We start from the raw sequence: 24748 nt of genomic DNA, 5'->3' as shown, positions 1-24748 counted from the left end.
AGAGAAACTTCTGGGGATGAGCTTTCCAGGAGAAATTTTACGCTGGGGTATTTGACAGACATTCTTGTACGAAATTCTTTTTTTTTTGTCTCACTATCTCTTTGTTAACTCAATTTTGCGTGTGGAGATGTTCTGGGGCAATTGTGTGGGAAAATTTTCTGTGATTTAGATTTCTGGCAAAAAATTTGAATAGATGGGGGGATTTTGGTAGTGACTAGAAAAACGATTAAAAATTAAAGGGTTTTTCAAACTTAAGTGTGCGAAGGCTGAAATGTCTACAAGAAATTTTTTGAGAGGGGAGGGAATTTCAGTCAGGATGGAATTTTACAGAGGGGGGGTGTATGTTATGAAGGAACTTTCTATGGAGAAGTTTCCCGTAGAACGAGAAACTTGTTCATGGAGGGTGAGCAGGAGTTACCACCATTATTTAAAAAACGATCAGAAATTAAAATAAAAAACAAATAAGTTTTTTCAACCGAAAGTAAGGAGCAACAACAAAACTAAAAATTAACATAAATTGTTCCGTATATGAAGGATTTGTCTCCCCTTCAATACCTTGCTCTTTATTCTAAAGTTTGGCTGTTTGTCCAAATTTTTAAGAACGACTCCTGAAATTGAACACTCCTGTTTATTTAGAATAGGAAGTTTTTTTCAGAAGTGCTAAAAACTTTAACGTGAAGAGCAGGGTATTGAGGAGGGTGTCAACCTCTTCATATACTTTATAATTTTTGTCTCGTTTTGGGTTTTATTGTTGCTCATTACTTTCAGTAGACATTTTTTTTATTTTTTATTTATATCCACATAGAGATCTTGCAGAATATTAATTTGAAAGAAAATGACTGGGAATTAAGATTTTTTTTTTTACTGTTCTTAGTTGTTCTTATTTGTGTTAGTTTTATTTTGGTTTGCCAGCTATTGGTTACAGGGTATGGCTTCTCGTGATCTGGAAGTAATATTTGATAATGTGATATTTTCGAAATTTCTTCATCAATAAATATTCTCTTCTATTTCAGCCAAATTTTCAAAATAATATAGCTGGTGATTATGAAAATACTTTTTATAATTTGATATCCCTAAAAAATAAATATATGTTTTAAATTAGCTGTTAAAAAAATCTGAGTACAAAGAAGATGTCATTTAGGAATTGCTGGGGCTGGAGGACTCCACAAGATGTGATTGAAATTTTTTATTGGTTTCAGATGCGGATATTTTAGGCCTATGCAAACCGATCTTAGATGAGTTTGTAGATAGCCACTGTGGAAAAAGTTGGATAGGAAAGTAGAAATGCTACTTTGCAGTTTCAAAATTTGTTGGTAGGTTTCATCTGATAATACCATGCTTACATACAAAAATATGTTTTGCTCAAAGAAAAGCTGTCAAATTACAAGTTGTGCCGCTGAAGTGTGAGCATTTTTTGGAATTCTTTCGAATTCTGCTACTGGCAACTTTGGACCTTTTTTCATATCTGGCAGTTAGATGAGTTTGAAAATATCCATCTCCAAGAATACCCCTTATCTTTTGCAATCTTTCCCATGCAATGAAAGAAGTCAAACTAAGTATTGATATTTTTACATTAAATCAGTCGGGATTAAAAGAAGGGCTTGCTGATGTTGGGTGGAGTAATCAACGAGATGAATTCAATCCAGACTTGAGAAGATTTTTGTAAAATAGAAAGCGTCTGATTCTTTGTCTGCATTAAATAAAAATTTTTTTTTTTAACTGAAAGTAAGGAGCGACATTAAAACTTAAAACGAATAGAAATCACTTCGTATATGAAAGGGACTGGTCCCTCCTCAACGCCCCGCTCTTTACGCTAAAGTTTGACATTTTCTCTCAACTCTACTTTTTAAAAGAGTAAAAAACTTTAGCGTAAAGAGCGGGGCGTTCAGGAGAGACCAGCCCCTTTCATATACGAATTAATTTCTGTTCGTTATAAGTTTTAATGTCGCTCCTTACTTTCAGTTAAAAAAACTTGCTTTTTTTATTTAATTTCTGAGCGTTTTTCAACTAATGCATGTTTTGATTTTGGCTCTCCGCAGATGAATAATTAGAACGAAATTTGCATATTCATTTTTTTTGGCTAAATGGCTTTCTCATAGTTTTGATCTGACGGTTTTGAAAAGGGGTGGGGGAGGATGCCTAGTTGCCCTCCCCCCAGTTTTTTGGTTACTTAAAAAGGCAACTAGAATATTTAAATTTTTACAAACGTTTTTATTAGTAAAAGATATACGTAACTTACGAATTAGCTTACGTAATGAGCTTTTGTATTCGTATGTTTTTATTACGTATATGAGGGGGTTTACCTCCTCAGCAGTACCTCGCTCTTTACAACAAAGCTTAAGTTTTGTCCCAATTCCTTAAGAATGACCCCTGAATCACAAAGGCCGTAGAATAAATTGTTGAAATTACTTAAAATACTTTAGCGTAAAGAGTGAGGTATTGAGGAGGGGACGAATCCCCTCATATGCGTGGTAATTTTTGTTCGTTTTAATTCTGCTCCTTACTTTCAGATGAAAAAACTTTTTCATATTTATTTTTATTTTTTTTTAAATAATGCTAGAAAATCCTGCGCTCCCTTCATGGAAATTTTCTTCCCCCATGACAAATTACTCCATGGAAAGTTCCCTCAACTTATCTCTCTCTTCTCAACAGCTCCCCCCCCCAGACAAAAAAAAATCCCTCTGAAAACGTCTGTACACTTCTCAATAACCATCACTATATGTAAGCACAGGTCAAAGTTTGTAACTTGTAGCCCCTTCCACGGGGACTTTGGGGAATTAAGTCGTCCTAAAAGACATAGTTATAAGGTTTTTCGACTATGCTGAATAAAATGGCTATCTCAGAATTTTGATCCGATGGACTTGGGAAAATTATTAGCGTGGGAGGGGGCCTAGGTGCCCTCTAATTTTTTTGGTCACTTAAAAAGGACACTAGAACTTTTTATTTCCGTTAGAATTATAGGACCACTGGGTCGATACGATCACCCCTGGGGAAAAAAAAAAACAATAAAACAAACAAACACATAAACGCGCATCCGTGATCTGCCTTCTGGCAAAAAATACAAAATTCCACATTTTTGTAGATAGGAGCTTGAAAATTCTTCAGTATGGTTCTCTGATACGCTGAATCTGATGGTGTGATTTTCGTTAAGATTCTATGACTCTTAGGGGGTATTTCCCCCTATTTTCTAAAATAAGGCAAATTTTCTCAGGCTCGTAACTTTTGATGGGTAAGACTAAACTTGATTAAACTTATATATTTAAAATTAGTATTAAATTGCGATTCTTTTGATGTAGCTATTGCTGACAAAATTCCGTTTTTTAGAGTTTTGGTTACTATTGAACCGGGTCGCTCCTTACTACAGTTCGTTACCACGAACTGTTTGACTGAAATCCAAGAGGAAAACAGTTTTTACTGATTAAACCTTAGATAAATAAATACATTTTGAAATCAATTAATGAATTATTTATTCAAAGTTAGAACACATCGTACTACAAATATATGTAATGGGTTTTAAAATTTATAAGAAGCTGCTGGTAATACTCTGTAGATAAAGTGAAAGAGTTTTATTGCGAAATGTCTTTCGAAGTTCAGATTCTTCTGGGAAAAGCTGATGTCTGATGAAAGAAAAAGTCATTGCATCCCAAGGTGCTATTTGCAGCATCTAAAAGTGCTAATCAAAAATGTAAATCGTTGACATATGTTGAATTACCAGGTTATTTGCTGAATGGTATAGCACGTGTAAATTTTAAACCACACATTCATATTTTTGATTAGTGTTCACGTTTATTTGCCAATAGATGAAAAAAAGCACATATAATACCAGTTTATAAAACAGGAGACAAATCTGATATAAATAATTATCATTCTTGATCCTCTTCGGAAAAATAGCACTTGGAGCAAAAAAGTCTGATTTTTGCTTCATACAAATTTTTTTGCTTCAAATATTGCTCTTCTTCCTTCCACTTAAGGTTGCAATTAGCTTGTCCTATTGCACAACTTATGGTCGTCCTATTGCGAAGAATGTTCTTACCTCTTTTCTTATTTCATTTTCCATATTGGACCTTCTGGACCAGTGGGGTAGAACAGGGATACTTCTTTGTACATGTCTGGACACTCGTACTCAGGACACTCACCTGGATAATCAGGGATATCATAGCTCATTTGTCTGTTTCTTTTGCTTGTATATCTTTTGTTCTTTTTCTGTCAAAAAGATTTGCTTCTATATTTTAGATTAACAATGGCAGATTTGGAAGATGTTTCAAAAACAATCAATGGTATTATTTTCCATGATATCCAAGACTTGGACAGTGTAACTGATTTGCTTCGAGCTTTGAGAAGTGCATGCACTCGTGGTGTTAATGTGCAGAAATTTATTGGAGAAAATACTATATTGTTAGAAAAAGTGGAAACCATCATATGTGATGGAATTTCACTTCAACAGCAGTCAGAAAAAGTATTATTAATGACTGCAGTAGCTATACAGTTTCTTGGAAATTTAACTGTAAACAATCCTAGCAATTCTTTGACAATCTGGAACTTGGTAAAGGAAAAAATTCTGCACCTCTGCTTTAAACTAGATGCTACGAAAATTTGGAACTCCTTTTCAATGCTACTGCTTAATGTATTTCTACAGAATGAAAATTTGCTTGATGAGATCCTTTGTTCTGAATATGTGACAACCATTTTAGAAAAATTAACGAAATCTGCACAAGATGATGCTGAGTTTAGGTAATTATTTGTCTAAATTTAAGGTTGTTCTGATATAAAAAAAAGTCTTGAAAAGAATATCGTTTTTAGTGCATATCATGCTGTTGGTTTTTGTTGAAATTAGAGAAAACAAATCTTCTGAATAACAGTTTTGTCTTTGTATTGCTTAATCTGTAGGATTCTTAGATGCTGACGGTAAGAGAACAATATTTTGATTTTAGGGTAAAGACAGGATCCAATGACCTAGTTATCTCTCTTCGACTATAATTGAGAAGCAGCTCCATCATAAATCCACAGTTTCATAGATTATTGATTATGATTGACTTAATTGATAGAAAAACTTTTGAGAAGTGAAGGTCTAACCCTTGTATAATCTACTAGATAAGTATATAAATGTGATTTGGGCTATGTTTAAGAATATTATTGCTGCATCAAAAGGCAGGTTGTAAGATTAGTAGTTGGATTGGCGTGGAATCAGGGGTTCATCATGTATTTGTCCCATTTTTCTCAAATGCACTATTCTAATTGACTTTTCCCCAATAAACGCAGCAAAGGCTATACATCAACATGGTATGGAGTAGGAAGGTAAAAATGTCCTAGATTTAGATTGTACAGAGGATTTTAGTGTCCTAAATAAAACAAATTAGCAAACACATGAATTGTTGGAGGTTTTGAAAGTTCAGGGCGGAAGAATAAGATTAAGAATTTATTGCATGAAGATTAAGTTGCTCTGACTAGGAATAAATGAGGGTGGACATTAACCCCTCCATTATATAATGAGCACAAATATGAAATCAAGAAATATTATGATTTAAGTTTGGGTGAAAACAAAGGCATTGGGAGCGCAGTGGCGGTTTTAGGGGGTGGAGTAGAGGGGGCACTTGCCCTGGGTGCAGAAATTATAGGATGCCAAATCTCAAATAAATATTCTAACGGTTATAATTGTTTTGCAATTTTGAAATTTATATTTATTCAAATAAAGTTGAGGGTGCAGTTGGCAGTAATTACAAGCAAATTGATTCCCAAATTTTCATTTTTTACGATATCTTTATGACCATTTCTTAGAAGTAAATATGTGTAGCAATAAAAGTAATATACTGCAATGATTTAGATCCCATTCAATTGTTCTGTGAAATACGAGTTATTAAAATAATAATTCAACGCCGACAACCGACACACCTCCTTATGGAAACCCATAGATGTATTATGACATGTTTAGTATTCTTCTAAGTCACATTAAAGGTTAGGACGTTTTTCTCCAGTTGGACATTTATTTTTCCGTATTCACTTGCATAGAGGAGAATGGACATCACATTGCTATTCATGAGTTGAAGTTTCAAGCCCATAGAGACTTTTCTACTGAGCCGGATTGGTTTCAACTTATTGAAAGCCAGTGTAGCTTGTTCAATTGTCCTCTTGATTTGATGGTTTTTTCACCATTATAATCATTCCAACTCCTGAGGTACTTAATATCAATTACCTGTTCAATTGCCTTATCTTTGCATTTAAGTATAAGTGGAGAGTCGATGTAGCCATCCTCTTGATACTGATATTCACTTTAAGCTCTACTTCTATAGCCTTTTCATCTATCGTGTCGAGTAGCAGCTATGGTCCATGTTTTGGTTTTTTGAGAAGAACAACGTCGCCAGAGATATCCAGATCAGAAATCTTTTGGCTTCAAATCCTCATTCCAGACTCTTAGGACTGCTTTAGAATAACATTATAATAACAAAAAGGAATGGGCTAGGACACATCCATGTTTGACACCAGACATAAAGAATGTGGATCCTAATTTTCTGTGCATATACAACATTCTCTTTCTTCATAGAGTGCGATTATTATTTTGAATAGTTTATTAGGTACTCAGTGAGAATTCAAAATCTACCATAAAATCTTTCGTTCAACAGGAGTAGTGACAACATAATGCTTTTAAAGACAGCCATAGCCACTGCTCCTTTTTTTGACGCTGATTCCCTCAAGACTCTGCCGTTACTAATTTTCTTTGAGAAATAAGTGTTATTAATTTTCTTCGAGACGCAGGGGTTAATTATGTAATAGGGTTTGTTTACTTCAGGATTTCTTTGGTCTTTATGTAAAAGGGTTTGACCCGCAGAATAGAGCCCCTGTGGAAGTGACTGCTAGGAGCTCCGTTGGAATTGGTTACTAGGGGCCCTCCTTGTGAAATTGGATGCTAGGGTCCCCAGTGGTTAGGTTAGGAGCCAGGTGAAATTGGCTGCTAGCCCCCCCCATTTTAATTGGTTCATATGGCCCCCTTCCGAATTGACTGCTAGGGCCATCCGTTCGAAATGGTTGCTAGGGCCCCCTGTTGGAATGAGATGCTATGGTCCCCGTTGGAATTGGCTGCTAGGGCCCCTCGTTGGAATTGGATGCTAGCCCTCCCCCCTCCCCGCTTGAATTGGCTAGTTGGGTGCCCTGATGGAAAAGGTTACTAGGTTAGGTGAGGGCCACCCTGGTTAGTTTTGTGTCGCCTTCCTGGTGGAAAAGGTTGCTAGGAGCCGAGTGGAACTGTTTGCTTGGGCCCGGCGTCCTAAAGGTCCACTACGAGCAGGCCCCGAAGGTTTTCACTGTCCCTGGAGGGTTGTTAAAGAAAATTACACTCCATTATGTAATAGTTGCATAAATAAACAAACCACATCACGTAATAACCAAAGAAATCCTGTTACGTGGTTTGATCCCTCCCCTTTGAAATTTCTGCCTGACTTGTATAAGCGCAGCAAAAATGCAAATAGCGAAATTGGTCACGCGTTTTTAAAGTTTTTTTTTCTTAACCCGTCCTTGGAGGGAACCCTTCCTCTCCTCAGCACCTATTTTGCATTCTTACTCCAAATGAAGAGCAGTCAGGGTTAAGTTTCCCCTTCATATATGTCTGAACGACTTCTCATTGGAAGCTTGAATATTCATGACTGAAAAGGCGCTTCCTGAGTCTTTAGGGATTCCTGTCCACTCAGAAAAAAAGCCCTTTTCTCCTCTCCTAATACATAGCGGTCAATTATGCAATACTATAGAAATTTTTGAATTACAGGATAAACCATATGTAATAACTGTTGCTCTTATTTTGAATGCATATATGTTCTGGGACAAAATTTTGTCCGGGAAAACTATGTTCGCGGATTTGCAACACAATTTGGCTGAAACGAGCACTTAGATGCGGCTCAATCTTTTTGTTTGAATGTTGCGTGATTTTCGTTAAGATCATGTTCCTATTTGAAGTTTTTTTCTTTCTATGAATTGTTTAAATTTATTTCTGAAAAAAAATTTGTAGCTTTAGAATTAATGTTTTTTCATATTCAGAATTAGCATAATCACTAGATTCCTCTGATGTATGAGTAGCTTTTGATATAGATTCTTCGTATGTATTGTTACCAAAATTTGTGTGTTCTAGTTTGATCTTTATTGGCAAGGGCTACTCTTTATAACAGCATTAACATTTTGACAACAATTTTCGTGCGATCTCTCATTTCTCTAAGAAGAAGAAGTGGAAACTCTGTCCTCTACGTCCTATAATGCTTTTGCTCAGTGCTCAACTATACTATATCTCAACTATCCTATACTGGCAAATTCTGATAATTTTTTTTCTTTAGTGCTTCCAGTTATTTTTGAAAATCAAACTACATACGCGCTACTTGTATAAAGCGGCCTCCCTTTTTTGTCCTTACAGTATTTTGAGTAGCATGTACACTTTTCAAGGAAAATAGTTAATTTTACTGTTTATTACCTATAATGCATGTAATGAAAAAAAGAAGAAATTTATTAATTTCTTCTTCTAGTCAACATGTCATCGAAGTTTGTATTTTACCACGCAAAGAGCTTTCTGTCATCTACCCTGAACTGCCACATCCCTCTCGACTTTTTCTATTAGAAACTATCTACCACGCACTTGCATCTACTCCTGAAAGTAAAGCTACAGTATCTGCAGCATTTATACAATACGCTGCAGAAGTCTTCAAATTGAAATCAGACTTTATGTTGCATGTGTTGAGAAGGAATGAAGATGTAGAGCCTTTGGAGTATACTAAGATGTTAGAAATCCTCGCATCATCCTCGGGCTCAGACAAATACGTGCTTATGTTGCAGGAGGACAAGTCTTTGCTTATTTCAACAGTTTGTAAGTTTAATTTTATAATTCATTTTTCTTTTGTCATCTACTTTGTTTCTACTTTTAATCTGCTTTGTTCCATAAAGGAATAAATCCATTCAGTGCTGTATTTACTTAATTCCATAACACTATAGCCATAATTGGAAGATTAATCATTACTGGATAATTTTGTACGGGTCTAACCTTTAAGAGGAGGTGGGCTAGAGTATTTTTACAGGGCGGTGAGCAATAACTAGAAAAGACCATTCCGGTAATTATAACTTACTTCTTAGAGGAGATCTGTCTTTTTTTTCTTTTTTTTTGCTCGCTCAATTCAAAATTCTGCGAAATGGACCGATCTGAACGGCATGATCAGGGAAATTTTCGTGTATGCGGAGGGGAGGGAGTCTGGACCCGAGAATTATATCCTGAGATCGCGAATTCTCACAATTTATTCTAAGATTTTTGAGTTTCCATGATTGACATATTCTTTGGATGTTTTGTTAGATGTTTCCCCTACCCCCTCCCCTTCCCAAATGACGATCACCAACTTCAACAGCTGAATCTACTTAGTTTGTTCCACGACCACTATATAAAAAGTGGATGAAACCTAAAGAGAAGACGAAATGTTTGATCGGAAATTTGGTGCCTTTTTTTTCATCAGAACTTCCTATCATCCCTCACTTATGGTATCACATAAAATTTGTAGATAGCCAATTCACCTGGATGTCTTGGTGCTAAATTTACACTTGGTGCATAAGAAATGATTTAAGTTTTAGTTGGAGAGTTAGTGACAAAGTGCAAAAATGAGTTAAGTCCAAGTTGCCCACTGAGATTACTCTCTGTTGCTGGAGAAACTCACAATAGGCTCCCTAATTGGAACCTTTCCCTTTTTTTTCTAGATAATGGTGTGCCAGCAAGCGTGATTACCTATAACCGTATCCTCATCTTTTCTAAATCCTAGATTAGGAATATTTTTGGATTTGTGTAATATCAACAGTATAATTCAAAATCTCAGCAGAAATTGCACACTGTTTTTATCTGAAAAGCGTTTCTTTGGAAATGAATTTTATTATCTTCAATACAATTATCTTAGCTCCTTCTTAGTAATAGAGGATATTTCCAGATCTTTTGAAATGTTTTCATCAGCTTGGAAAAGAAGCCGAAGAAGGATTTACCCCAGTTGAAGATTTGGCTGTATTAGCACCAAATAATGTAAACCGGATCCAAGAAGAACCTACATTTTGTTTCAAAAGAGATTTGATTCGATTAATTGCCAATCTAACTTGGAGAAATCTATCAAATCAAAACGAGGTTAGTCTTCTTAAAATTGTTTAGAAGTGGTTTTTGGAAGTGTTTGCCTACACAGGCCCACCCTCCTAGAATTCAAAGATTTCAATGAACTCTCAGTGTTTTTATATAACCCATCAGTGTTTTGCTTGGGTAAGATGGGGAGGGGATGTTGGGTGGGTGATGTTTTTATTTAACACTCCTAAAATTTTAAGTTCATCTGTAAGTAATTTCCTTTGTCGTGTCTTTGTTAGGTATTCATACCGCAATAAAATATTCAGTTAAGTAGAAGCTTTTAAAAATTTAACATTAAATTCTTTTTTTTAATTTTAAAAATTAAACAAAACAGTTGGAAAGCAGAGGTTTCGACCAATATTGGGAAGGGAGAATTTTCAGAAGTATCGTTTATGCTATATTTTATAGGCATTGAAATTTGTATTGTAAAAAGTCATTAAAAAAAAAAAAATATATATATCAGAGTCCATGTGTAAGGTTAGATTTGAGAAAGAGGAATATGTCTTCAAGTATTTTCCTCAGACCCACTAATGTGGAAGAGTTAACTCTAGAAATTTAAGAAATCAAGAGTTGACCGTAAAATTTATCAAAATCGTCCGATCAAAACTATGAGAAAGCCATTTAGCCGAAAAAAAATCTATGCAAATTTGGTTTTAATTATTCATGTGCAGCGAGCCCAAATCAAAACATGTATAAACTGAAAAACGTTCAGAAATTAAAATTAAAAAAAACAAGTTTTTTTTAACTGCAAGTAATTCCGTATATGAAAGGGGTTGTCCCATCGTCAACGCCCCACTCTTTACGCTAAAGGTTGACTCTTTGTCACAACTCTACTTTCTGAAACAATAAAAAAACTTTAGCTTAAAGAGCAAGGCGTTGAGGAGGGGACAACCCCTTTCATATACGGAATAATTTCTGTTCGTTTTAAGTTTTAATGTCGCTCCTTACTTGCAGTTAAAAAAAACTTTTATTTAGTTTTTTTTATTTAGTTTCTGAATGTTTTTGAATTAAAGCATGTTTTGATTTTGGCTCACCGCACATGAATAAATAAAACGAAATTTGCATATTAACTTTTTGTTTTCCTAAATGGCTTTCTCATTGTTTTGATTGGACGATTTTGATAAAAAAAGGGGTTGGGGGAGGATGCCTAGTTGTCCTCCAATTTTGGCTGCTTGAAAATGCAACTAGATTTTTTTTATTTTTTACGAACGTTTTTGTTATTAATAAACATACGTACCTTATGAATTAACTCACGTAACGAACTTCTATATTTGTGTAGTCTTATTACATATATGAGAGGGTTCGCTCCCTTGTTAATACCTCACTGTTTACACTAAAGCTTGGCTTCTGTCCCAAGTCTTTAAGAATGACCCCTGAATCACAAAGGCCGTAGAATAAATAGTTGAAATTAATAAAGATACTTCAGCGTAAAGGTAAGGTATTGTGGAGGAGACAAACCCCCATATATACGTTATATTTTATGTTCGTTCTAAATTTTAATGCTGCTCATTACTTCCAGTTGAAAAAAAAATATTTATTTTCTCAATTTTTTTAATAATGCTAGAAAATCCTGCGCCTCCTTCATGGAAATTCTCTTCCTTCATGATAAATTCTTCCATGAAAAGATCCTCCTCCATAACCCACTCCCCCCGACCCACCCCCACTCCGACGCGAAAAAGTCCCTGAAAACGTCTGTACACTTCATAATAACCATTACCATATGTAAACAATGGTCAAAGTTTGTAACTTGCAGCCCCTCCCCCGGGGACTGTGGGGGATTAAGTCGTCCCCACACACATAGGGATTAAGTTTTCGACTAAGCTGAACAGAATGGCAATCTCAAAATTTTAATCCGTTGACCCTGGGGAAAAAGTGTGCGTGAGAGGGGGGACTAGGTGCCCTCCGATTTTTTTGCTCGTTTAAAAATGCCCTATAACTTTTAATTTCCGTTACAATAAGCCCTCCCCCGACATTGTAGGGCCACTGGGTAGATACGATCCCCCCTGGGAAAAACACAAAACGAAAACAAATAAACACGCATCCGTGATCTGTCTTCTGGCAAAAAATACAAAATTCCACATTTTTGTAGATAGGAGTTTGAAACTTCTACAGTAGGATTCTCTGATAAGCTGAATCTGATGGTGAGATTTTCGTTAAGATTCTATGACTTTAGGGTGTGTTTCCCCCTATTTCCTGAAATAAGGCAAATTTCCTCAGGCTCGTAGCTTTTGATGTGTAAGACTAAACTAGACGAAAATTGTATATTCAAAATCAGCATTAAAATGCGATTCTTTTGATGTAACTATTGGTATCATAATTCCGTTTTTTAGAGTTTCGGTTACTAGTAAGCCGGGTCGCTCCTTACTACAGTTCCTTACCACGAACTGTTGGATGAAGCTGTAGCAAAACACAGATCGTTAATATAAAGAAGAAAGAAAAGAGGACCCATAATTAAACCCTGAGGGATACCAACCGATGACGATAGTGGAAGGAAAGAGGAAATAGAGTTATTAGTTAAAGTAACTTGTGTTCTCTCAGAAAGATACAATTTTACTAAATCTAATGTTTTCCCACGAACCACCGAATTATTAAACTTAGAAAAAAAAAAAAAAAAATGAGAAATTGAGTCCAACGCTTTTTGAATGTCGTGGAACAGGATTGTGGGAATTTCTCCTTTGTCAAGACAATCACTCACAAGCTGGTTAATAATAACCATTGGATGATCACTCCCATGTCCCTTTCTAAAACCAAATTGAAGCTTTGAAAACAATTTTGATTTTTCAAAAACATTATACATCCGATTAATAGCGTTTCTACAATCTTAGAAAACACAGACAGTATTGAAATTGGGTGGTAATTAGACGGATTATAATGGTCATTCCCTATATGTAGAGCAATAGTTGTTGAAACCTTAAAAGATGTAGGATTAACTCCTATCTGAAATATTAAATTTGTTATTTAAGTGAATACAGTCGTAATAACAGGCATAATGATTTTCACAAGGTTAGAAAAAGAGACGTCAACCGCTTCAGAATTACCACGTTTCATAAGTGTGATGTTCACCACTTCAGATTCAGTGACTGGTGACAGCAACACTGATTTGCCTACATGTGGTGGCAGGTACTCACGGTGAGGATACCTGCCACTGTGAGTGGCAGGTATCTACCACTCACGGCAGATATTCTGCAGTGATTTATGAGAATTATTTTGCATTCTCAATTGTGGGTTTGACTAAAACTTGCACTTTTGCTGTTATAAACGAGAATGTATGTACTATAAAATTCATGAGGGTTTGCGAGGAAACCAGTCAAATTGACTTGCTGATTTCTTTATTTTTAACCCACGTCATGTATAAAAAGACACTTATGGAGTAAAATAATGAGTAAAAAAAGAACTACACTACAATTATACAACAATAAAACTAACTAAACAGACGGACTAGAGGATGAAGACGTAAAGACGCAAAAATCGGTAAAAAAAATGGAAGCTGATAACTCTGCACTTAGCATGCAAAAGCATAGCATTGTCGTGATAGATTTGCTGTTTTTTCACCGATACTAACAAAATGATTATTTGAGACATCGGTAATTTCTTTTCATCATATACCATAAGCCCATCTTGGTCAATCATTTCACTCGATTGTGAAGATTTGTAAAAATAAGAAAAAAAACAAGGACAGGGCGGAATTCATTTAGAGCTTGAGGTATATGATAAAGATAGTAAGTAAGAGAGAGAGAAAAATAGAAATTGATAAACACAGGGAGGGATACATAATATGACAATTGTTGTGATAGATTTGCTGTTTTTTCACCTATACTAACAAAATGATTATTTAAGACATCGACTATTTCTTTTTCATCATATACCATAATCCCATCTTGGTCAATCATTTCACTCGATTGTGAAGGCTTCTTATGTTTCCCAACTAACGAATTAATTAACCCCCATGTTCTTTTTTGACTACCTTGTGATTTCAAAAACTGAGCCTCAAAATACACTTTTTTCACTTGATGAATCAATTTTGATAATGTGTTTTTATAATTAAAAAAATTCGATTTATTCTTCTTATTCAAATGTGTATTAAACAAGAAGTCATTTTTTGTATTTTAGGACTCCTCCACAAATCTTGATTTTAATCAGACACGCGGGCTGGAATTCGGATTGTAACGTTGCTTCGTCGTTTGTAATGTATACCAATACCATCTTCTGTAAGAACTTCGCACAAGTCCAGTGTCTGCCGTCCCCACAGAAAAAAATTGCATTAACTTTTTTCGAACAATTGCATTTCTAGCCAGCAGAAAAACACTGATGAATTTTAAATAAATAAGAGAGACAGCTTATATTCAAAAAATGGAATTTCGTACTTTCTGAAATACTTGAAACCTAGTTTTGTGGTTCGTACTTTTTTATGTATAGGTTTCGAAATTAGAAAAACTGCTTCAGAGGTTTATTTATATTTGAAGGCATATTTCAGTATCCCCCCTCCCATTGATATATTCATTGATATATTTTCACGAATTGTAAGTAAGCAAAAACATAAATTTCCAAAAAAAAAATTCTGAGAGCTAATAAAAAATGTTATCAACAATTTGGACGACCAGAGTTAGATATCTCTGTATATTTGTAGGACTAGCTGTTGCTTTACTAAAAACCCGAAACTTATATAATTTTTATTTTAGTTTTGTTCTCTATTTCTCTGGGTTTGAAGGACCCTGCAAAGCTGTTACTTTACTGAAAAACAAAACCCATGCAAAAAAAAAAAAAAAAAAAATGTGGCTATTCCTCTATATTTGTAGTATTGGTGATACAAAAAAGCTTTTCTTCATCACAAGTTATGTATGGCATAACGATTTATGCTCAGAATCTCGCCTTTTCAGAAGATGTTTCTTCCTCAAAATAGCTCATGTTTAGGTTAAGTATCAGTTAGTACAAGGAAGAGGGTGGGAGATCAACAGCCTTACCGAAACACGATGGAATGACATAGTGAATTTAAATTCTCTTGTTTTGGTAATTTTTAATTAATATTTTAATAATTTATTTATTACAAACTTTGCCGATCTACTAAATAGCTGATACCAATTAAGATTATGGTTAATTGATTGTCAGAATTTCTTTGTTTTATTTTAGTTACAGAATAAGCAAAACATAATTGCTATTTTGGTCTATTTTAGATTCGTGAAATGAACGGAATTGAAATAATTATGGAGTGTTGCTGTATAGATGCGAGAAACCCTTGTAAGTTTTATTTTACTCAAATCTATCATTTTTATGTTTTTGTATTTTTTGTTTCTTTCTTTAATTTCCAAGCCTTCGAGCAGGGAAGAGGCGAGAATAAATATCTCTATAAGATTTCACCGCTCTCTTCTACCAGAAGGAGCTATTTCATGCAAAAAATTAGACTATTATAGGACAAGAGACTTCGTTCTAAAAACTACAATCTTTCCGTAAAGAATAGTAACTAAAGACGTATAAGCCGACTTGTGAGTGTGCTTATGCTGTTTATGCTTTCTTCTTATGCTGTTTATGTCTTATGCTGTTTATGCTTAAGCAGTTTTTGCTGATCTCTTCAGAATTTTATCTTAACGCCTAAATTACTCTCAAGAATCTGGCTCTTTTCAGAGATGGAAGACAAAGAAGAAATTTACAAAATCTAAAAAAAATTTATCCGGGGGCATCAAAAAAAGCTGATGTCTGTGCTGATTCAACTTATGTAATTATATTTAACTGTATAGGTTAAGCCTTGTCTGATGTTCCTCTAGCTCCCCTCTCCCTTTGATTTTTTACTTAAGTTTGAATAACGTGGAATCTTGCTAGTTCGTATCTAATGTGTATCTGGAACTTCCAAATATGCAACTTCCAAATATATTTAGAGCAATATGGAAGAGGGAGGGGTTTCTTTGGATTGTCAAGTCCTCTATTTATGTAATCAATTTTTCAACTTTTGAGGGAGTTGAGTTTTGATGTGGTTCTTCATTTTCATTAGAGAAAGTTTTGTTCGATATTTGTATGTGTGAATTTGGGATTATTCCAAATATAAGATTATCACCCGCCTCCTCAGTCCTCCTTTCTTTATATTAAAACGTAGCTTTAGCATAACAATACTTCAATAATAAGAATAATCCCTAAAAATAAATCCATTGAAATGAGGAAAACTAAATTTCAGGTTATAATTTTTATATTTTTCAAGGAGGTTGTAAAATGTTGTAGGATACTCCTACCACTATCACTCTTGTGCATAAAGAATATGGATGTAATATTAATGCTACACCAAAACATCTCTATATTAAGAAAGGAGTCGTCACCACCTCAGCATCCAAATTCCACTCCTGAGTTCTTATGTATTCCTTTGAAAGAAAGGTGGCTTAGGCATTTCATTTTTTCATTCTTTATATTGATCAAGAGGACGCACACTAAGGTCATAAATTGGGATCATGTATGCACTAGCTCATATTTTTCCCTCCTTCTCCCCAGAAAAACAGTCCTATTAATAGATGGAGCAAATGTATGCAGTGCTGCAGATAAATTCATGGAGCCTTAAATGAACAGACTTAGTCAAGGAAAGGTTTATCTAATGGTTTATACATATTTGTCATTTTGTTTTGACTGTAAATACAAGGTGGAATGATTATGATACCATGTAGCCGAGGCGATGCGGCTTCAAAGACTGTAAGGCTCTGTAAATAGCTTCTTTTCGCTTGAAAGTTTTTTATATAAATACCTAAATATTTTATATATCAAACTTGATAACATGTGAATAGGGTTTAAGTAAATTGGGATACCAATATTGGAAAATTAGCTACTATGAAAAACTAAACTGAAAAAAGTACGCAGTTTTCAGTAATTATTTTTTTGCATTTGTTATTTATCATAAATATTACCCTAAATTGCTAATATTAGGGACTACATTATGAAAGTGGACTAGTTTAAGATTTGACTAAAATCAGAGAGGTTCATTCTTAACCCTTAGGTGAGTAAAAAAAAAAAATCGTTTATGAATTTAAAGAATTGAATAGTTCCTGCCGTAGAACAGCTGACAGGGATTTCAGGCTGTGCTATGGTAGGGCTAGTCTCATGTATTAAACTACTGATTAAAAATAAGTAAATTCAGGTCTTCAGTGTCACTAGCAGTTTTATATTGTAACAAGTGTGATCTGAAGGTTCACACACTGAGTGAAATATGTTTATTATATGATTCGTAAATGTTTTCTGATAAATAAATTTAACACTGGGTGGCAATAAATGGTAGTGATAAAATATGGAGAACTCTACAATTGTTTGCTTTTCCCTTTCTTCGTATGTTCAAGATAAGAAAAAATTCAAACAGAAGAGAAACGAGGATATTTACAGCCAGTGAAAATGAAAATACAATGCAAATATTTCGGCCAAATCCTTTGATCGATAATCCTCAGTGCAAAAAAAGGTCTTTGAAAACAATCACTAAAATAAATAAAAATCAAACCTTTAAAAACACCACTAAAATAAAAGTAAGACCCTTGACAAGCAACGGTGAAAAAAAAACAATTGAATAAAAAAATCAAATGATGGGTGGCGATTCAAGACATTAAATCCAAATTCATTTTCTTATGCTTTTTTTTAAAGCCGATCGCTAACCAGGTCTGGCATCATCCAACATTTTTGCTAGGTTGCAAAATATTGCAATGTAGAAGAAAAAAAAATATGAATTAGTTTTTTCATCATAAATGAAGCTCAAATAAGTTTCCCCCGTATCTCTATTTGTAGGCTAGTTTTTGGTTAGCGATTCTTTGTATTTTGTTTAAAATAAACGCTTTATGAATTTAATATACCCTCATCGGTCTAAAACTTCTTAGCCATGAATAATAAATACTTTTTTGAAAAATACTTCTGGTTTTAACTTTGATTCACAGATGTTCGAATTAGATTATAATAGTGGCAAAGAAAAAATTTCTCAGAATCCACAAGAAGCTCTGTAATGGTCCTCTTTCTAACATGTTTCATGGCTAAGCTGTATCGACTATATGCCAGAGATGACGTCAGACGTCAAAGATGGTTTTCCCTATACAAGTTGGAAAGTCTTATATCTGATCAAAATGTAGTATTTTCGTTTATATAATTTGGGCTATGTATTTGCACATTAGGGGAGTATGGAGGTAAAGCAACTTAACCTAACATAGCATTACCCCCCCCCCCCTAATGTGCTAATATCTAGCACGAATTATATAAGTCTAGTGTATTCTGTTACCCGTTATTTGTCTTTGTGGCTATGAAACTGGTTTTCATAGATAGTACATTCAGCAAACTTCTCGACTGTGTTTGGTATAATACAGGTGTACCCTATTTCATTTTGTCATTTTGTTTTGATTATTCTAGTTCTAGCGTCTTGTTCTTGTAATCTTGTTAAGAAAGAACTACATAAAAGGGCTATAAAACCTCTGTTCTTATTTTAGTTATGCAGCAGTGGTGCATACTGGCGATGAGAAACCTTTTGGAAGACAACATAGAAAATCAACGGTATGTAGCGTCTATGACGGAGCAGGGAACTACCAGATCTGAAGTTTTGAGTGAAATGGGCTTTGAAGTTGTAGATAAAAGAATACGGCGGGTTTAAACATTTTTGGCCTTGCCTGATAGAAAAAATCCATATATATTTGCCAACATGATAGTAAGTTAGAAGACATTGACGGGCTTTCGTCAAAATATTTTAATATAATTACACACGAATTTTCAGTTTTGCTGGGAAAATTCTTAGCTTTTTATCTATTAGGGGCTGTTCATTTGGGAATCAAAATCTAATTTTTTGGATTGTCAGCTTTTCTTATAAAGGGTGCCCAAATTCGTAAGGTGGTAAGAAAATATTGTAATTTGAAAAAAAGCTATAAAAGAAAGGAAGTTCATTTTTTTTCTCTTAACAAATTTAGTTGGTGTATTTCAAATTTGTGTGTATTGCTACGTAAAATACCGCATTAATTTTTTTTTAAATATGAGTTTGTACCGTTGTTTCTTTGTTTTAAAATATACATTGGTCAGTCTTCTTTTTCCCCGTTGTTAAAGGCTTCCAGATATTAAGCCGAAATATTTGATATTTAGCCGCTTTATAACCAGATATTAAGCCGCTTTATTATATATATATATATATATATATATATATATATATATATATATATATATATATATATATATATATATATATATATATATATATATATATATATATATATATATATATATATTCGTTTCAAATTTCAAATCAAATGGCATTGTTGTCTGAGAAATTATTTATATCAAGGATGCACTTCGTGGAAATGAGATATCTTCAAAGGATATGACGGATCAGTGATGTTTCTCAACTCTTGAAGAAAACATAGAATCCTGAAGTTGTATCGATTTTAGCAGCACGAGATAAAATCTAAAATCTTAACTTTGTTCTTCAAAGTGCATCATTAAAGTCTGTTATATCACGTAAACAGCTTAAACTCCAACAGCTGTAATGTAACAGCAACAGCATGTAATGTAACAGCAACAGCATGTAATGTAACAGCAACAGCATGTAATGTAACAGCAACAGCTTGTAAACTGCAACAGGCTGTTCAAGTGCAGGTAATGCGCCTTTATTTCGGTTTTGTGGCTACAAGAAAGAAAGCCGACGCTTAAAATTCAGACACATTTAATTAATCATCAAATTTAATTAACTTAAACCTCTGTTTATCATTTAGTTTAATTACTTAGAATATAAATCTCCAAGGTCAGATCACATAATGAATACTATATGCCAGACCCTTGAAATTTACATCTAACTTCCAAGCCTCTGAAGACTTTTGTTGCTATAGCGTGATTTTATTAACGTTGAATGACTTGAGACTAAATAAGTTAGTAAGAGAAATTGAAACGTTGTCTTAGGAAATGATGAAGATCGAAGTGCTGTCTTATTTGATCCTAGCTTGCAAAAACTTCCAATCAATTGTCTAGCGACTACCTGTTATGCAGGAAGATACAATCACGTAATTTATTTTCATCTTGCGTTTCTCCTTATGGTATACTAACTTTTTCTAGCTCGGATACTTTAGATCAGATGTACTCAAACTTTTTTCTCATAGAGCACGTTCAAAATTTTACTTTTGCTGATTCCAGTAGACTCCATGTAGCTAAATTATAACAATGTTCCTAAAACTTGACAAAGAATGTGAGGATATGAAGAATATGAAGTTAGATCTAACTATGGAAATTTTTGTTGTGGCGAGTTCCAACTAGGAATTAACCGTTTTGGGAAATAAAGTGAGCATTGATTGTTTAATTAAATTGATTGATTCTGCTGCAAGTGGGTGTCAGTCGGCTAAGTGTGTGTCAAGTTGGCCAGTCAAAAAATTGATTCTATCCAACTTTACTTTTTTTTACATCTAACTTAGAGCTCAAGAAGCCAGTCAATTCTCATTTATCTTATTTAGAAAACTCTCCATTCGCAGTGGTTAAAATAAAAATATTACATTTTCTAGTGCTGTATTTATTCTAATACTTAATTATTACAACATTAATAATTTATTGTTTTCATATAATGAAAACAATAAATTATTGTGAACTCTGTATTGATTCAGAGTTCATGGTGTGAGGACCTCTTTTTTGATTTAACCTATTACTAATAATTGGTAAAGGATTATAGTCTCTACCTGACCTACAGCCAGTATTTTGATAATAATTAATTCAGTGACCAAAGGATTATAATTTGAATAAGCGGATAATTTTGCTACCCGCCAGGCTTGCCCCTTAAATTTCGGGGAGAAGGTAAACAGCCTCTAACGCTTCCCTTACTTCTCTTGTAAGTGAACCTTCAATCCAGTGAAAAAACAGCACTATCATCTATAACAGCTTTTGATCATACTTTTTAAATGGGAACTGGAAATTGGTGCAAAGATGAACTGTTCTGCTTTCCTATCCTGTGCTTTGTACAGAAAAATCTTGCTAAAGGAGTTTTGCCTAATACGATGAAAGAGTACATTGCCGATTTCTTCGAGTCTTTTTCTCTTTCTGAGGCCTGTAAATTGCTTTGTTTAAAGCTTTTTCCTAATGAAGTCCCGTCGAAGCGCATAGGAGCAAACGCTGCATTGAACTGCGCTTCGGACATTATTTCTTCGCTTGTAAAGTGCGATTCCCAGAACGTGAAGCTTCCGGTTTTTGTAATCAAATGTCCCAGCGAAGTGCCAATGATCCCTGTCGATGCCCTCTGTGCCAAGGCTCTTGAACAGCTGAACTCTTGTCTTAAACAGCTGCGTGATATTGCGTCCAAGGTTACTGAGGGAAAGTCTAAGCTTGAAACTTCTACTTCAAATATGAAAAAAAAAACGCCCTACGCTGTTGTTGTAAGGAACCCAGAGCTCAGAGACCCTATCCATGAAGAAGCTCGAAACGCCGGATGGTCACGACGGGATCGTGACTCTGAAATCCAAGCCACAGATCAGGAGCTGGATTGTGATGGTATGCGATAAGTGCTTAGCCGACACGCTGGCTGTAGCTGTTAGTAGCTCCGTTCCAAACGTTGAAACCAAATTAATTGACAAAAAGCCTCTAGCGTTGTCCGTGAAATACCCGATAACTATTCAAGTGCTGATTTAGAGGTCTCAGTGGAGGGACGCGTTAGTGCTAATCAAATCGGTAATTCTCGCACTTTTCACTTCGAGTTTATCGACAAAGCCGCTCTGAACGCGGTCCTGGAGTCGGGAATCCGCATTGGATATAAAAATTTTCGCTCTAAGCTCTTTCAATCGATTCCATGTCGATGCTTTCGCTGTCTGAGTACTGATCACCTGCTTCGAGTTTGTCCCTGCTCACCAGCACATCCTTAGTGTTCCAGATGTTCTGGCCCTCATGTGAATTCCAAGGAAAACCCTTGCAAAGCCTCGCCAAAATGTGCAAATTGTACTATGGAACACGTAAGCTTTAGTCTGAAACGTAAAATTCTCCGATCGGCTCTCAACAACGCTAATGAATGAATGCTCAAACTCAGTTTAATTTTGTATCCCTTAATATTAATGTTACAAAAGACAAGGACCTACTGATTATTGAGCTGATTGAAAATGATATTGTGTTTTTACAGGAGTACCTTCTCTCTAAAATGAATGTTGATAGCCTAAAGCGTTTTTGGACCCATTATACCTGCTTAAGAGCCACCCAGAAAACCCGTGGTAGACCATCAGGAGGTCTGGCCATATATTCCATACAAAACACTCAGTCGATATTATTGCAAAGTGACGCTAGCATCTTAGCGACAAAATGTGGTGATACTACATTTATAAACATTTATATCGCCTGTAATAGAAAAATTGTGCAGTCATTGTCTAGTTTTTCACAAGCATGTAATCGTCTACGAACGCTACTTAGCGACCTTTCAAAACAAAATACCAAATGGATTCTTGCCGGCGACATAAACACTGACTTATTATCATATTCTGACCGATCTGAAATCTTTCTCGATTCACTACCCAGAGGATTCCATCTTGCTGATAAAGATCTTCTATTTACTTATATTCACAATCGTGGTGGTCTTACTTCCAGCGATCATGTAATTGTGTCAGATTCAACTTTACTTTCATCAATAGTTCATGTGGACGACTCAAAAATCGACAACGATCATTTACCAATCACGTGCCAACTATCTTGCTCCATGGTGAGATCTGTATGATATAACTCTCCCGAGTGGTTCTCAATGATGAATTGGCAAAATGCCAATGTTTTACTTTGTGTATTGACAGTGTCCCAGTTATTATCATCTGTCAAAGTACCATTTCACTTATTGCAAACATCTGTATATACAACTTCAACTCAGATAGTTATTAACTCGTATTATCAGCAAATAGTGTTTTGTCTCAAGTCTGCCGCTGAAAAAGCTATCTCCTCTGAGTGCGTGTGAACGGGTTCTCGCAATCCCTTGTGGAAAGCTAATCCTAAAGTGAAGATGGCTAAGCAAAAAGCTAAGTTCTGGCTCCGCATGTAGATAGCGTGTGATCGTCCTCCTTCTAGTTCAGCCCATCAAATAAAACAGAAGACCAAACGAGAGTACAAGTATTCCCTGCGTAGAGCCAGGCTGAATGCCTGGGATGGTTCCTGCGACAAGAAATCCTGGGATCGTGCTATAAACAATGTAAAGCGTTCACCCCTAATTAGTTCCTCTCTTCGGCTATTTGACTTCGTTTCTCATTATGAAAATATTTGCTTTCATTTAATGTTAATCCCCAAAATCATCTTACAAAACTTGTCAAGTCAATCCTCCCATTTCGTTCCAACCAACCAATCTCAAGTGATATCGGTGTAATCTGGTGTTATGATCCGATCTTAAATCTCCCTGTTCTGCAATATTCAATCTACTTTAGCAGAGACTGTTTTAAGATCTTGGTTATTATTAAATAAATGAAAAAAAAACAAGTTTTTTTCAACTGAAAGTAAGGAACAACATTAAAACTTAAAACAAACAGAAATTATTCCGTATTTTTTTTTTTGGGAGGGGGTTCACGCTAGAGTATTTAGAAGTTTTGAAAAGGCTTCTGATTCTATTTAAACGGCCCTTATTCTTCAGGAGTCGTTATTAAAGGAGAAAAATCAAACTTTAGCTTAGAGGGAGGATTGAGGAGGAGGCGATTCCCTCATATATGGAATAGTTTCTGTTCGTTTTAGGTTTTAATATTGCTCCTTACTTTCAGTTGATTTTTTTTTCTGATCATTTTTCAAATAATACCGAGAAATCCAGCTTCCCTCGATGCGAAATTCCCTCCCCCCATAGAAAATTCCTTAAAATAAAGTTCTTCCCACGTAAAATACCCCGGAACATCTCTACATGTTAAATTTAGTCGGTAAAGACAAATAAAAAGAATTTCGTTAAGGAATTCTGGCAAATAACCTTGGAGTGAAATTTCTCCTCGAAGGCTCACCCCAAGAAACTTCTCTCTCCACGGAAATATTTTGCAGTTGTTAATCGCCTCAAGCAGAAAATCCCCACCCACTGCACAAAACAATGTAAGGATAGTGGAGTAAAAAGAGAGAAAACAAAATAAACACCAGAAAAGAAAACAACACACAAGTACAACAAAATCAACAGAACAAACGGGTGAGAACAAAGGTACAAAGATACAACACAATAGGTATAACAAAATCAACAAGGGAAAAGGTCAACAGAACGAACAGATGAGCCCATGATATGGGGTAAGCCGTCGATATGCTTGTGTCGATAACTTACCATGAAGCTCCCGTAGTTTTGCAGTTATATGGGGGGCTTTGTTTTTTTCGGATTATTCTCCGATTTCGATACGAAATCGTATCGAAATAACCTGCATAAGCAGGTATTTACAGTATTTATTGTAACATCTACCTAGTTCACATAAGTCACTCTTTTTCAGTAGAATGAAGGTCCCAGAAAGATAAAGTACAGAGTGATTACAACAGTGATAGAAAGAAACCAGAGCCTTTCGACTATACTTAGTTCAGGTAATAATTTAGACATTCAGGTAATAATTTTGTACCTATTGAACAAATTCAGTCTCTAACTAATTCCGAACATAATTAAAAAAACTAGTTTTTTTATCTGCAAGTAAGGAGCAACATTAAAACTTAAAACGAACAGAAATTATTCCGTATATGAAAGAGGTTCTCCCCTCCACAACGCCTCACTCTTTACGC

At 34.9% G+C, this 24748-nt stretch overlaps 2 protein-coding genes across 3 annotated transcripts in view; both read left to right on the top strand.

Moving 5' to 3' along the window:
* The window catches only part of LOC136040531 (ataxin-10-like), a 38628-nt gene extending 19506 nt beyond the window's left edge, over nt 1–19122 (top strand). For both annotated transcript variants that reach the window (XM_065724713.1, XM_065724714.1), the window contains exons 2-6: nt 4234–4731; nt 8499–8836; nt 9933–10120; nt 15283–15346; nt 18538–19122. In XM_065724713.1, the coding sequence (XP_065580785.1) occupies nt 4241–4731; nt 8499–8836; nt 9933–10120; nt 15283–15346; nt 18538–18698 (1242 nt within the window). In that variant the 5' untranslated portion in view covers nt 4234–4240 and the 3' untranslated portion in view covers nt 18699–19122. The remainder of the gene's footprint in view (nt 1–4233; nt 4732–8498; nt 8837–9932; nt 10121–15282; nt 15347–18537) is intronic.
* A 5345-nt stretch (nt 19123–24467) lies between these two features.
* Nucleotides 24468–24748, top strand: part of LOC136040625 (protein Wnt-7a-like) — an 82405-nt gene continuing 82124 nt past the window's right edge. The window contains exon 1 of the mRNA XM_065724901.1: nt 24468–24556. The gene's annotated coding sequence lies outside the window, so the exon portion shown is untranslated. The remainder of the gene's footprint in view (nt 24557–24748) is intronic.

Source organism: Artemia franciscana, chromosome 21, assembly GCF_032884065.1.
Source record: "Artemia franciscana chromosome 21, ASM3288406v1, whole genome shotgun sequence".
Lineage (NCBI taxonomy): Eukaryota > Metazoa > Arthropoda > Branchiopoda > Anostraca > Artemiidae > Artemia > Artemia franciscana.
The sequence above is the reverse complement of the archived record's forward strand: the minus strand, read 5'-3'. Positions and strand labels throughout refer to the sequence as shown.